The sequence below is a fragment of the Cyrtonyx montezumae genome, unplaced genomic scaffold (genome assembly GCF_038088225.1).
Source record: "Cyrtonyx montezumae isolate F1298 unplaced genomic scaffold, pur_monq_1.0 scaffold_2, whole genome shotgun sequence".
Lineage (NCBI taxonomy): Eukaryota > Metazoa > Chordata > Aves > Galliformes > Odontophoridae > Cyrtonyx > Cyrtonyx montezumae.
This window is the reverse complement of record NW_027071936.1, coordinates 32,489,475-32,502,024: the sequence shown is the minus strand read 5'-3', so window position 1 is coordinate 32,502,024 and position 12,550 is coordinate 32,489,475. Positions and strand designations below refer to the sequence as shown.

Genomic DNA, 12,550 nt, shown 5'->3' with positions numbered 1-12,550 from the left:
ATTATAGAACTGATGGGACCTCAATTTATATTTATTCTGACAGATTTAAGGATGTGAGAAGATGTTTTGTATTTATTTTTTTCTTTCCTAAGGCAAGGCTAGAGAAGGATCATGAAATATTTGGAGACTTCACTAAGGCTTTTCAGCTGAGTAGCTCCCAAGATACACCAGTATATTTGGGATCATTCTTCCCAGATGTCAGACTGTACACTTCCCCATGTGAAGCCTCACGAGTTTCCTGTTGCCCCATTTCTCTGCATTTCTTGTTGAGGTTCCTCTGGTTGGCAGCATGACCCACTGATCCAGATTGCTAATGATGTTAAACAGGACTGGACCCAGTATTTTCCCCCGGGTACCCCGATAGTTGCTGGCCTCCAAGTAAACTTCTCACAACTGATCACCATACTCTGGGCCCAACCATTCTGGCAGTATTCAGCTTCCATCTCTGCTCATCACGCCTGTGGCTCAGCAGCTTGTCTCTGAGGATGTTATGGGAGACAGTGTACAAGGCCTTACTGAAGTCCAGGTAGACAAAATCCACTGCTGCCCCCTTATTTGCCAGATCAAGAAGTGCTTTCTCCTCATGTACTAGGGAGAAAGGTGGATTGCTGTTACTGGGACAGTTAGCTGTGTAGATATGTATTATAAGGGTGCGGATATGTTTTATTAGCAAAGAGAATGGATTTAATAGACTCAGTGTCTCTAAACTTTAGCTCTTGGACACATACACTACGGGCTGCAGTGTTTCTCCTCTTGACACTGACCACAGCAGCAGTGTTAGCTGTGACTTCTTCATTTCTGATGTCTTATGGGAAATGTTGCCTTCAGCTTCATGCTGTAATAACCATTAATGGTTCTGTTTCCTAAAGTATGTTTGACTTACAAAGACCAGATCAGATTTTAGAGCAGCTCAGGTCTCTTGAGGAAATGTGTAATGGGCACTCTTTCAACTAGGTAATTAGGGGGAAATTGTGTGAGCTTTTTCCTCACATGAACTACATAACTAGGCCATACTATCTACGGCAAAAGTATGTCAAAGTATGTCACAAAAAGCTCTGTATGCAAGCAGCAGATGTTAAACTTACTTTTAAGTATTAAAGAGTAAGCTGATACTGCAGTTAACATTTTAAATTTGTGAAAATGTTGATTGATTGAATAAAATATACTGCAGCTTAGTTTTCCATGCTTACGATTTCTGTTTCTAAATAAAAGAAAGCTTATTTTCAGTTTAGACCTTCTGTACTGCAGAGCTTTGTTAGAAAATCTTTCAGTTTTTGGAATCAAATTGGTATCAAGTAATGCTGAAAAGAGAGTTTGTCAGTCAGGATTCGGTGCTGCCAGTGATTTTTTTTTTAATATATATATTTTTATATATGAGAACATTCTGTATAGCTCCTGCCTGGGTTGATTTTTGCATTGTGACCTGAGGGTAAAATTTCCTCCAGGTTTTATGTTTTGTATACAGCTGTTGTATTCACCAAGTCTCACTGATTTGCTTGAAATGGCATAATTATTTTGTGTGGGTTTTACTGCTTCTTCATATGTAGTTCAATAGCTGCTCACTACCATGAAGATTGTTTTAGCAAAATCTGTGCATCTATAAAACTAAAGATTGCAAGGGAACATTGAGATAGAATTAGGATTTCCTTCTTACTCTTTATTTAGATCCAAAGGCAGAAACAAGATTGTATATTATGGTGAATGACTTTGAATTTCATGTGTACAATCGTTCTGAGCTTTATGGACAACTTCAAGAGCTATTTGGCTTGGATCCCACAATAATTCCAGCAAAGAAAGATGATGAAAAAGCACAAGTGAATGGAAGGCAGAGAACACATACCAATCTTGAAAGGTAAATTATTGTTCATTTTGCTATTTTGTTGATGCTTTGTTCTGTGAAGTGCTGAACTAATTGGGTAATGTTTTGTTAATGTAGGCTCTGGAGGCCAAATGGCTAAAGCACAGTAGAGAGAGAAATTGCACTGACAAGCTTGACACTTTAAATCTTTTTCCTTCCCGCAGACTTCCTCCTACAATAATTAAAAAAAATGGCCAAACAAACCAAATACCCCTTGCTTAATGATCAGAGATGGGTTGAAAAATCTCTTTGAAGCACACAGTGGAAAGGAAAGATGTGTTGAAATGGATTATGCTAACAGAATAATAACGGTGTTGCTCAGTAGAAGTAATAATCCTTCAAGACATTGAATATGAGGATTTGTGTAATGCTGGGAGTACATACTAGTTTTAGAGCCTTACACTTGGAGTGATTTCTTGAGTTATTTTTTTAGTGGTATGTGACTGCATGTAGTTACACAAACCTTAACTATTTCATTCCTCTTTTTGAGTACCTCATAAAACATGGTGAGGGCATAGAGTTTCTCTGCATGACTTCACTTATTTGTAGGGGCATTACGTATTCAGCTGTAGGCCTAAATTATGTAGGGGGCTGCTTGCAGCGTGCTGTAACAGTGCTGAGTCTGGGTAGGGGCTATATCTCCAAGTCAGTTTCTTCATTTTATTGTTTGCATTCTTACTGACACATGCATGAGGGACTTCTGTCTTTGGGAAGTGACATTGTACACCAAAGGCTTGAAAGGATTTTCTGAAGTTTATTTAGAAAAAAGTAAGTTCCCTTGAGGACTATGTACTTGTTTTCTTGTTTTCTGCCTCTGTCAGCTCATGGTATATCCCTAGAATAAAAGACTAAATAATAAACTTTTTTTTTTCCATAGTGTAAAAGTAAAAACAGAATCTCAAGACCCTTCTTCCTCATGGAGATCACTTATTCCTGTCATTAAAGTCAATGTGAGCACGGTAAGTGGGGAAAAAAACATCCTTGATAGTCAAAATGTTTAGTAGTACACTCATAAAAAATAGATTTGCGACTCATTTTTCTTGAGCATTCTTTTTTATTCTTTTGTTTTCCTTTATGCTTTGTGTAAGTTCAGGAAATGCTGTCACCACCCCTACCACCACTTTCTGTACACAGTCGTAAATCCTCCTGGTGCATATAGAAACAAAGTCTTATTTTCCATTTTGGGAAATAACATGTTTCTTAGTCTTATAATGGTTTAAAAAATGTCACCAAGTAATTAAGCTAGGTAATGGGTGTTACACAGTTTTATTTTAAATTTTTGTTTCTGTGCATCTTTTATTAGTGATATTTGAAATGCTGTGCTTAAAAACTAATGCTGCCTCACAAACAGAGGAACTGTTATTGATGGGATAGGAAATAAAATATTTGGAGTTTGAATGTGCAAGGCAATATTTTATTTACACACAGATTGTGGCTAAGATTCAGATCTCCAGTCTTTATTTGCTTATGAATGCTTAAACTGTATTATTGTGGGTGAGTTATAAATAAATATATAGATGGAGAAGCAGTGCATTAGAACTAATTGGTCATCTTTTTACCTTAGGGTCGCTTGGCATTTGGGAATCATTATCAGCCACAAACACTTTGCATTAACTTCGATGACGCTTTTTTAACGTATACTACAAAACCGCCTTCCAGCCACCTTGACCAGTTTATGCATATTGTGAAAGGAAAACTGGAAAATGTTAGAGTCATGCTGGTTCCGAGTCCCAGATATGTTGGTCTTCAAAATGATGAGTAAGTTCTGTTGAAGTTTCTGTTAAGTTTCTTTATTATTTCACAGTTTAAGAAAAATGAGTAAAAAAAGTTGATAGTGTTTCTGTGACTTTGTTTTTCTTAATGTGTTGAGTTGACTGGCATTTCTGTCACCCTGAAGTTTTTAAATGTTGAAACATTGCAACAATTCAATTTATGGGGAGAAGTACTGTTTTTCTACCTCATTCTAGCTTTTTTTTAACCTATTCTACTCTATGATTCTGCATGCAGTTATTCCCTCTGTGTGCACAGAGCTGGTTGCAGGCTCTGACAACAATAACACTTGAGGATAAATGCAATATTGGAGGTGTTTACTTCTGTAGATATATTTTGCATATAGTTTAGAAAAAAAGTATTTAAAAAATAGCGCAATACTTGATGTGGTAGAAATTGTGTTATCTTCTGAAAGCAGATCCTTCTACCGTTGTGAGGTAGAAGATATGTGTTCTGCTCCTAGACAGCCAGGGTTATGCAGCTTTAACAAACTAGAAGATGCTAAGGCAAACAAAAAAAAATAGGCTGCTTGCATAGAAAAAATTTGACCCTATGATTCAGGTTTTATTGCACTTCAACCATCTAGAAAACCATTGCTATGGTATGAAACTCATAGCCAGAATTTTCTGCACTGTGTTATTCAATGCTTAGAATGCTATATGGTCAGCAGGTAATTTGGACAAAGCTGCAAAGTTTCAGTATTTCACAGTTATTTGCTCATCAAAAATGCTATCCTTGGACAATTTCAGGTTTAATGATAGCATCAATCCATGTAGCTCCTAAGCAACTGTATCCAGAGAATGACTTATAATACTTGATAATAAATGGTACTTCATTAGTCTGTGCCTTAATCAACTTTGTGTCAGCCAAATACTGCCACCTATATAAAGTACCTTTATATACTTTCAACTTCAGGTAGTACTCTGTGTGTATGTGTACAGAATTTCTCAATCTTTGAACATGACGACAAAGGAAACTTCTTCAATTAATTTTGAAAGCAAGATAACAAGATTAAAATAAAATAGGATTAAGATACTGGAACTATTAGCTTTTTTTTCCTGCTTCCGCTGTGTTTTCCTTTTATGCATTTGCTGTCCCTGCAGCTCCTGATGGCTGAAGGACAGTGTGTGTGCAGAAAACATGTGCCCTAATTTACTGTGTAGATTCAAGAAATGACCCAGTTCACTGCAAAATAGGAGTGCTTTTGAATCTTGAGAGCCTGCCCTCTTGTGCTTTTTTGGCTTAAAAGTTAAGTGGTGTGTCTTAACTTTCAGGCAATGTATGAATAGAAAACAGTAAAGTGATGATGAAATTTGGAAGACTGACTAATCCATGCAAACATCAAAATGCAGCCTTATTGCCTGTCATTTATTACAGACTCCTCAACACCTCTGTTGGATTTTTTTTTTTTGCAGATAAACTCTCCAAAACCTAAGATTTAAAAATAAAATAAAAGAAAGTGCCAGGACAAAGCCTCCTTTCGAAGGTCTCTTGTTGGTACACTCAGTTGGAGAAGCTGGTGCTATCAGCTTGACTTGCTTCTGCACTTTCCAGATGCAGTGACTCAAGTGTGTGTTGTGGGGTGCAAGAAGAATTATCTGAGCTCTCCATGAACTACTGTTTAAATATATCTAAGTACTTTTCTTGCTGCTTCTATTCACAAATTGCTGAATAATTTTTATTTCAGATCCTACTCTATTTGCATCTCACTAGGGAGGCCAATTCAATTTTAGACAGAAAGAAGAAATAATTGGAAAATTAAAGTGAATAGGAAGTATTTTATCTTTCACTGCTGCTATTACTCTCAAGGCAAAATTGATTTGAAATTTCTCACTAAGTTGGTTATGAAGAACTGGCAGCACATGGGCTCTTTGTCTGATGCCTCTCATATTTTCTGAGCTTTACTATGATTGAAATGAGGTGCAGTGCAATAAGCAGCATGTTTCTACCTTGCTAGTTTTACACCATGTATTTGTATCACTGGATTTTCTTCTTTTCATTAAGAAGTGCAAACATACAGAAGTGGCTGAAAAGTGCAGAAGACTTCTCTTGCAGTGAAAATACAATGGTCACAGTATTTTTTTATTATTACTATAAAATATTTTGTAAATTAATATGAGATACTGTAAGAAAATGGCTGTAGTGTGCAAGCGTACTAATGTTAGGAGAGCTGTTGCATGTATTTAGGTCCTTTTAAGTGAAATGTTATTAGGGAAGAATTTTTTTTTTGTTGCTTTTTAAACTCATGGTCTAATTACTGAAGAACTGAAGATGACTGGTCCCTCTGGTTCTGAGTGCTATTTTAATAAGAAACTATTAGCAGATGAAAGAACGTGATGTAGGACAAGGAGAAAGGAATTCTTGATAGAGAAGAAGCATTGAAAGTAGAACTATAGTAGTGGATTGTGGGTTGTGACACCTGAGAAATGTCTGTGACAAGAGAAACCTTGTGTCTCAGTGCATGAAGTAACTCAACTGTTTAGCTATTCTATGTAGTAGTAATAATGTAATGATAAAATAGTTTCTGCAATTCAGTACAAGAAGCATGTTTGGTTTAGATAGAAGATAGACCAAGAAGTGCAGTGTGATAGGGAGGGAATGAGATTGACTGGAATAATAACCTGTACTTTTGACTTCAAAAAGGTGGTACTGTGGTGTGTGCCTTATGTGCCCATGTCCCTGGGCCCCTCCATATGTTTCCCCTGCCCTGCTTGTAATGTCATGGGACTGAAGGGCAGTAGATGAAGTGGCCTCTGACTTTTATAGTCAGCCTGAAGTTGGGCTCCTGGCAGTAGATGATGTAGTCTGATGGTGTAGACACATGGTGCTGTTGTCTTGGGATTGCATCAATCTGGAGTTTTTCCCACCAAACCTTCCTGGTCAGATGCCCCTTATAGCATATCTCCAGTGTTGCTGGTCTCTTTGTTCAGCAAAAACATAATGGGCATCAAAGGTCAAACAATAACAGCAAATTGCACTTAAGTGACTTCTGGAAACGAGTATTAATGCATCCATGTGGTTTCCTGCTTGGAACTGGCTTTTCTTCAAGCTGCTCTAATATGGACAAAACTGTACTAGCTGTAATTGCTGTGTGGGTATTAAGGAACTGCACAAAGTATAGCCCCTTCTCTGTAAATTTATGATGAGGCTTCTTTTCAGTATGTTTTATGATCTCTTGGAATTGGGAGACTTTTCCAGGAGTATGATATGTTGCTTATGGATTAAAACTGGCATTTGGTTTGTTCAAATTCCAATACTTCGGAATCTTCAAATGGGATGGTTTTCACTGACCTTACTGAGGTATGCAACTACCTGCAATTCCTCTGAGATAGAAGACCCTGGAGTTTTCCACAAATCTTTGGTAGGCTTATACAGATATTTTCAGTAAAATGCTTTTTTTGATAGGGTTTTATTGGTGATTCTTCAATACATACTAATTGTAACATATGAATGAACCTGCTTACAAATCTACTAGGAAAGCTTGCTCAGGGACATGATTTAGCAGAGAGTTGTTAGGGTTAGGGTGGTATGGTTAGGTTGTGGTTGGACTTGATGATCTTTGAGGTCTTTTCCAACCTGAGTAATTCTGTGATTCTTTGAGCTATGTTACTCTTTCATTATGCTTAACACATCTTTACCTTTTTTTTCCATTTCAGACCACCAAGGCTGATGGGTGAAGGTTTTGTGGTAATGCAGTCCAATGATGTCGACATCTACTATTATATGGATGAACCAGGTACCTCATGTTAAATGTCAAGTTTTAAGGGATGCAAAGGCTGGTTGTATTTTTAATTGTCTGGATTTGTTAGATAATTTATTTTAATGGTGGAAAAGTATATTTTGAAGTGGAAAGAAGGTATTCATACCCTTTTTTTCTTCTTTTTCCTGAAAATTAAAAAAAAAATAGATCTCTCCTAAATTCTGCACAAACAAATAGGAGACAGTTGGTGAATCACATTTTGGAGAATGTGAGGTTTTTATTTTTAATTTTAATTCACTTCATTTTTAATAGTTCTTGTCAGCATTTAGATTGCTCTATCTAGAGTACCCGGGGAGTTCCAGGGGTAAAATAACTGTACATGTGGAACTGGAAGTTTTATCAATGAGCATTACTTAGTTGCAGGAGTTCAGTCAGTAGTGCCTTACCCAAGTTCCCATGCAACATGTAAACAGTAAATATTGATACTAAGATTATTTTTGAAGATGTAAGTTGACATTATTTTGCTTTCTAAAGGTAGTTTGGGATGGAGACATTTTATTGTCAATATGTATTACTGATTTGTTGGGGTTTTTTTAATGGTTATTTAATTGTTGATCAGAATACTGTAGTGTCTGTCCTTTTCACTTTAAATCCACTGCATTATTATTCCACATTATTTTGCTAGAGTTTTTGTTGATTTTGTTTGCAAAAGCTTTTGTTTTTATTATACTTAAAGTGTAACCCAAATATTTAGCAAAGGTAAAACGTTCAATATCATGTGTTGGTGGAAAATTGATGGCTATTTTGAATCATTGCTGAATGACTGCTTGAATTTTTGCTAGAACTCTGGATCTACTGTCTTAAGTTTTTCCTCTTTATTTGCTTGTGTTGCCTGTGGAGATGATATTTTTTTTATTTCTTCATCTTTTTTCAAAACTTATAAGTAGGACTGAGAACTGAATGTGAATGCATGAAGGCCTGTATTGGTGAGAAGCACACTTAGTAGATAAAACTGCTTTCTTTTGACAGTGTTTCAGTGACATTAGAATCCAGTTCTTGAGAATATCCCAAGGATTTGGGGTCATTTTCTTGTTCTTCCTATGAGAGTCTTTATTGAATTGTGGCTTGATACCCACGTACTACAGTGGCCTCAGAAAAAAAAAAAACAAACAAAAAAACCCCTCAAACTCAACAAAACAAACAAACAATCTTATTGTATTGTGCTTTGCAGTCGTTTTTCATGTTAATTTGAGGGGGCTTCCTTTGATAATCTCTTTATTATATTATGTAATATAGGTCTTGTACTAGAGGAGACAGAAGAAAGTAATGATGGAGAAGCTAACAATGAAGACAGCAAATTGCAGGATCTGCCACCATGTTGGGGCTTGGACATTGTTTGTGGAAAAGGAACAGACTTCAACTATGGACCTTGGGCTGATAGGCAGAGGTATTATCATGATTTATGGCTTCAATTTTCATCTTTAATATCTCTTATTATTGAGCAAACATATTAGAGTCTCCAGTATGTAATTACTTAGTCTTAAAATTTGTATGGGTTAGACTAAAGAGTCTTGAAAGGAAGAAAGAACTCTGTCTCAGTTGGTTGGAGTTAGTAAATTCATTGTTATTTACTGTGTTGTCCTAAAGCTAGAATCTTTCTGTGAGATTTTATTATTAAATTAATAATTTTTTGTTCCTATTTTTTTTTGGAATAGCATAGTTCTATTATTTGTCAAATGCTACGTAAGGATTTTTTTTCTATTGCTTTTATTTAGACTTGTTGAGTTTATTTCTCTAGATATTACAGTTTGAAATATGCTGCATGTTGGTGAGAAAATCCATGGAAGTATAAATCTGGCTTTGAAAATAACGAGGTGTAATCATTTATCACTACTTAACAGAATCAACCACTTAATGCTTTCTCCAAAGTGTTTATAATCTAGGTATTTTAGTGATTAAAATATTAAGCAAGAGCTCTATTACTGTTCTTCACTAAGCCCTCTATATTTGGTGCATGAATATTTCTGTTGGAGACAGTAAAACTATTTAGAGAGTGAAGGACTGTTAAGTAACAGTGTCATAATCAGTACTTTCCCTTTTTTCTTTTGTTAATTACATATTAATACCTTTCTTGGCCTCTATAAATTCTCATGTGAAACTGATAGGACTGTCTCTAAATGTGAGGGTGGAAGATTAGTCATCAGATATGACAGTGCCTTGTAGAACTTGAGAGAAAATGCTGATTTCTAGGACAGAATGTGGAGTCAGTGAATCATTAATGACATTTTTAATACTGTCAAGAAAACTACAACTGTGATGGTATGTTTTCTATAATTTCAAGTGGCTAGCCAACAGATGGTTTGGTGCGCAGTGTGCACAGGGTTCACAGACACATACCTGGGAACACCTTCTCATCATGCCATAGATAGTAAATAGAATTTTGGAAAGTACCTGTATGTTTTCAAGGCACTAATCTGTGGAAATTCTTTGGACTTTCTACTCCTCAATTCATATTAGAGCTTCCACAAATACTGGTCTTAATTACTTAGTGCAATAATGCCTTGGGTTTCCCCAGGTAGGTGTCACTGCAGTGGTTTTTGACTTGTGTGCATGTGATGTATTTATTTTTTTTCTCATTGAAGTGGTGAATTTGTTTCTTTTTGTTTCTTTTGTTTATTTATTTTCCCCTGTCTGTGTTAACTTTTAAGCTGCTTTAGTGGTCAGGTGCTGGATGCGTGGAAACTGTGTTACTCAGCTTAAGGACTTGCTTCCTCCCCCTTGAGAACCAAATAAGCTCTGCTGTCTGTACTCCATCTATGTGGTTTTCCTTCCACATAACTAGATGTTCAAACACAAACATGCAGAGATGTAGGCTTCGTTTCATTCCCCTTCCGAAGGACTACACGCTTTTGCACTTTGTTTCTTTCTGGGCATTACAGTGATAAGTTGTGCACAAACTGAAGCATAAATATTCCTTCCTGTTACACTGCCTAGTAGATTTGTAAACCAAAGATTAGGAGTAAGAAGAAAACACGGATTGCAATCTGAATTAGATTAAAAAAAAAAATTATGGTCTGTCTACTTATGGCTTTTATCCAATAGACGTTTCTTATTAATGGGATTTTTGGAGTTTTGTTTTGGCAGTGAATTAGTCTTGTCATCAGGGAGCTTTCTAAACAAGCATTCCTTCCTAAGGCGTGTACTGGTTGTCTTGAAGACTCAGCAATTGGAAAATCATTAAGTGAACCAAATAAGTACATTTGTTCTGTAAATTAAAACAACTGTTTTATCTTTTTTCCCCCCTAGGGACTGCTTGTGGAAGTTTTTCTTTCCCCCAGACTACCAAGTTATGAAAATCTCTGAAATTGCTCAGCCTGGGAAACCAAGACAGATTCTTGCATTTGAACTGCGGATGAATATTATTGCAGATGCCACCATTGATTTGCTTTTTACCAAAAATAGGGTAAATAATAGAATCTTGAATCTTGTCTGTAAATCTTGTTTGTTCTGCTCTGATTCCACTGTGCTATTTGGGTTTTACATCTTTTTACTTGTCTCAGGTGTTTATAAAAGCTAGAAGTTGTATTTATTTTCTGTGATTATCGATAATCACCCCAATAATCACATTGATAATCATGGAAAGAAAGTATATATATATGTGTGTTTATATTAGGATGGAACTTGCCAGTATTTTTTCTGATATTGGATGAATATCTGATATCAGTGAAGAGATGATATCAGGAGAAACAGAAGATTCATATATGGGGTGGTTATAAATGGGGGTCGTTATAAATGGGGTATAGCATAACTTCATTGAATGTCTTCTTTCACTGCACAAAGCTAGTTCATTAGTAACTTTCCATCAGTCATCAAGTCTTTTTAACCCAGGTGTGGATAATAATAGCCAGATGCATGAAGTACATTGGTTGATACTGAATGTCTAGAAATAATGCTTGTGTTTGTTTTTAAATCCATGCAGGAAACCAATGCTGTCCATGTAAATGTTGGTGCAGGATCATATTTGGAAGTAAATATTCCCATGACAGTTGGTGAAAATGGTGAGTTAAGGCTAGGTTTAATTTGTTTTTTAATTTTTTTTCCTGAACAGTTGTCTTAATTCATATGAATGTGACTATCTTGTAGTGTTTTCCCTTTGAATATGAGATAAATAAATATCCTTATATAGCATATATGTATATACATACATATTTATATGTAAATACATACATACACTTACACAAGAAAAGAAAGTGTGTCATTGTACATTTCAATGAATTTATTAAAGCATGTATGTATTCAAATAATTAGGTTACCCCCATGTTTTATTTGGGTTGAGAAACCTAAATAAAAAATTCTAATTACTAGAAATTGTGTCATTTAATGTTGTTTGCATTTAAGCAAATGAAGTGCATGTTGTCAACTCAAGCAAGAAGTCATATTCAGTAGGATTAGTGTAGTAGTTGAATTGTGCTGAGGAATACATTATGAAAAATAATTTAGTTCTTAAAAATGAACTCTGAAGTCCACGATAAATGTGAAGCTATGTTTTGGTGTTTTTTTCTTGTTTGTCTTTGTTTGATTTACTTAGTTCGTTGGCTGGTTTGAATCCTTTTTGCTGATTTGTTAGTTCTCTGGATTCTCTCTGGTATATTTGTATTTTCTTGTGCAATTCAAGCTAAGATTTCCAGAAACTAAGCCATTCCATCCCTCCTACAGAACGCAGTGAGCTCTTCACTGACTATATAGAAGATGGAATTATCATAGTAGCATTTTCCAGCACAGAATTTCTTCTTTGTCTGGAGACTGTTAAATTTATTGGTGATAATTTTTAAAATGTTTGTGTAGCTATTATATTGGAATAATTATTTTTGTATTTTTATCTGCTAGGCTATTCACCTACAATTAAAGGGCAGCTTCTACATGTTGATGCCACCAGCAGTATGCAGTACCGGACTCTCTTAGAAGCTGAGATGCTAGCTGTAAGTTTGCGTAATTAAGAACAAGGCTTCACTCTTCAAAGAATTTTTAATAAAGAGCATATTTGTTTGCCTACAGAGTTGACATTCAGGATTTTAAACATTGCAGAAATACAACTTTTTAATTTTACACGACATTGATATGTAAGGAAGGTTTTATGTGAATTGAAACCTGTGGGTGGATTTTGAGTACTATGTACAAATCTTGCCTAGTTGGCTTTGTAGCCATGTGTTTATATAAACTTT

At 35.6% G+C, this 12,550-nt stretch overlaps 2 protein-coding genes across 11 annotated transcripts in view; both read left to right on the top strand.

Moving 5' to 3' along the window:
- The window catches only part of BLTP1 (bridge-like lipid transfer protein family member 1), a 106,249-nt gene that overhangs the window by 15,741 nt on the left and 77,958 nt on the right, over window positions 1-12,550 (top strand). For all 10 annotated transcript variants that reach the window (XM_065736816.1, XM_065736813.1, XM_065736814.1 and 7 more), the window contains exons 6-13: window positions 1,666-1,852; window positions 2,736-2,817; window positions 3,423-3,616; window positions 7,285-7,364; window positions 8,625-8,775; window positions 10,635-10,791; window positions 11,308-11,386; window positions 12,216-12,307. In XM_065736816.1, the coding sequence (XP_065592888.1) occupies window positions 1,666-1,852; window positions 2,736-2,817; window positions 3,423-3,616; window positions 7,285-7,364; window positions 8,625-8,775; window positions 10,635-10,791; window positions 11,308-11,386; window positions 12,216-12,307 (1,022 nt within the window). The remainder of the gene's footprint in view (window positions 1-1,665; window positions 1,853-2,735; window positions 2,818-3,422; window positions 3,617-7,284; window positions 7,365-8,624; window positions 8,776-10,634; window positions 10,792-11,307; window positions 11,387-12,215; window positions 12,308-12,550) is intronic.
- EXOSC9 (exosome component 9) overlaps window positions 1-12,550 on the top strand; it is a 127,558-nt gene that overhangs the window by 107,994 nt on the left and 7,014 nt on the right. The gene's annotated exons all lie outside the window — the stretch shown is intronic.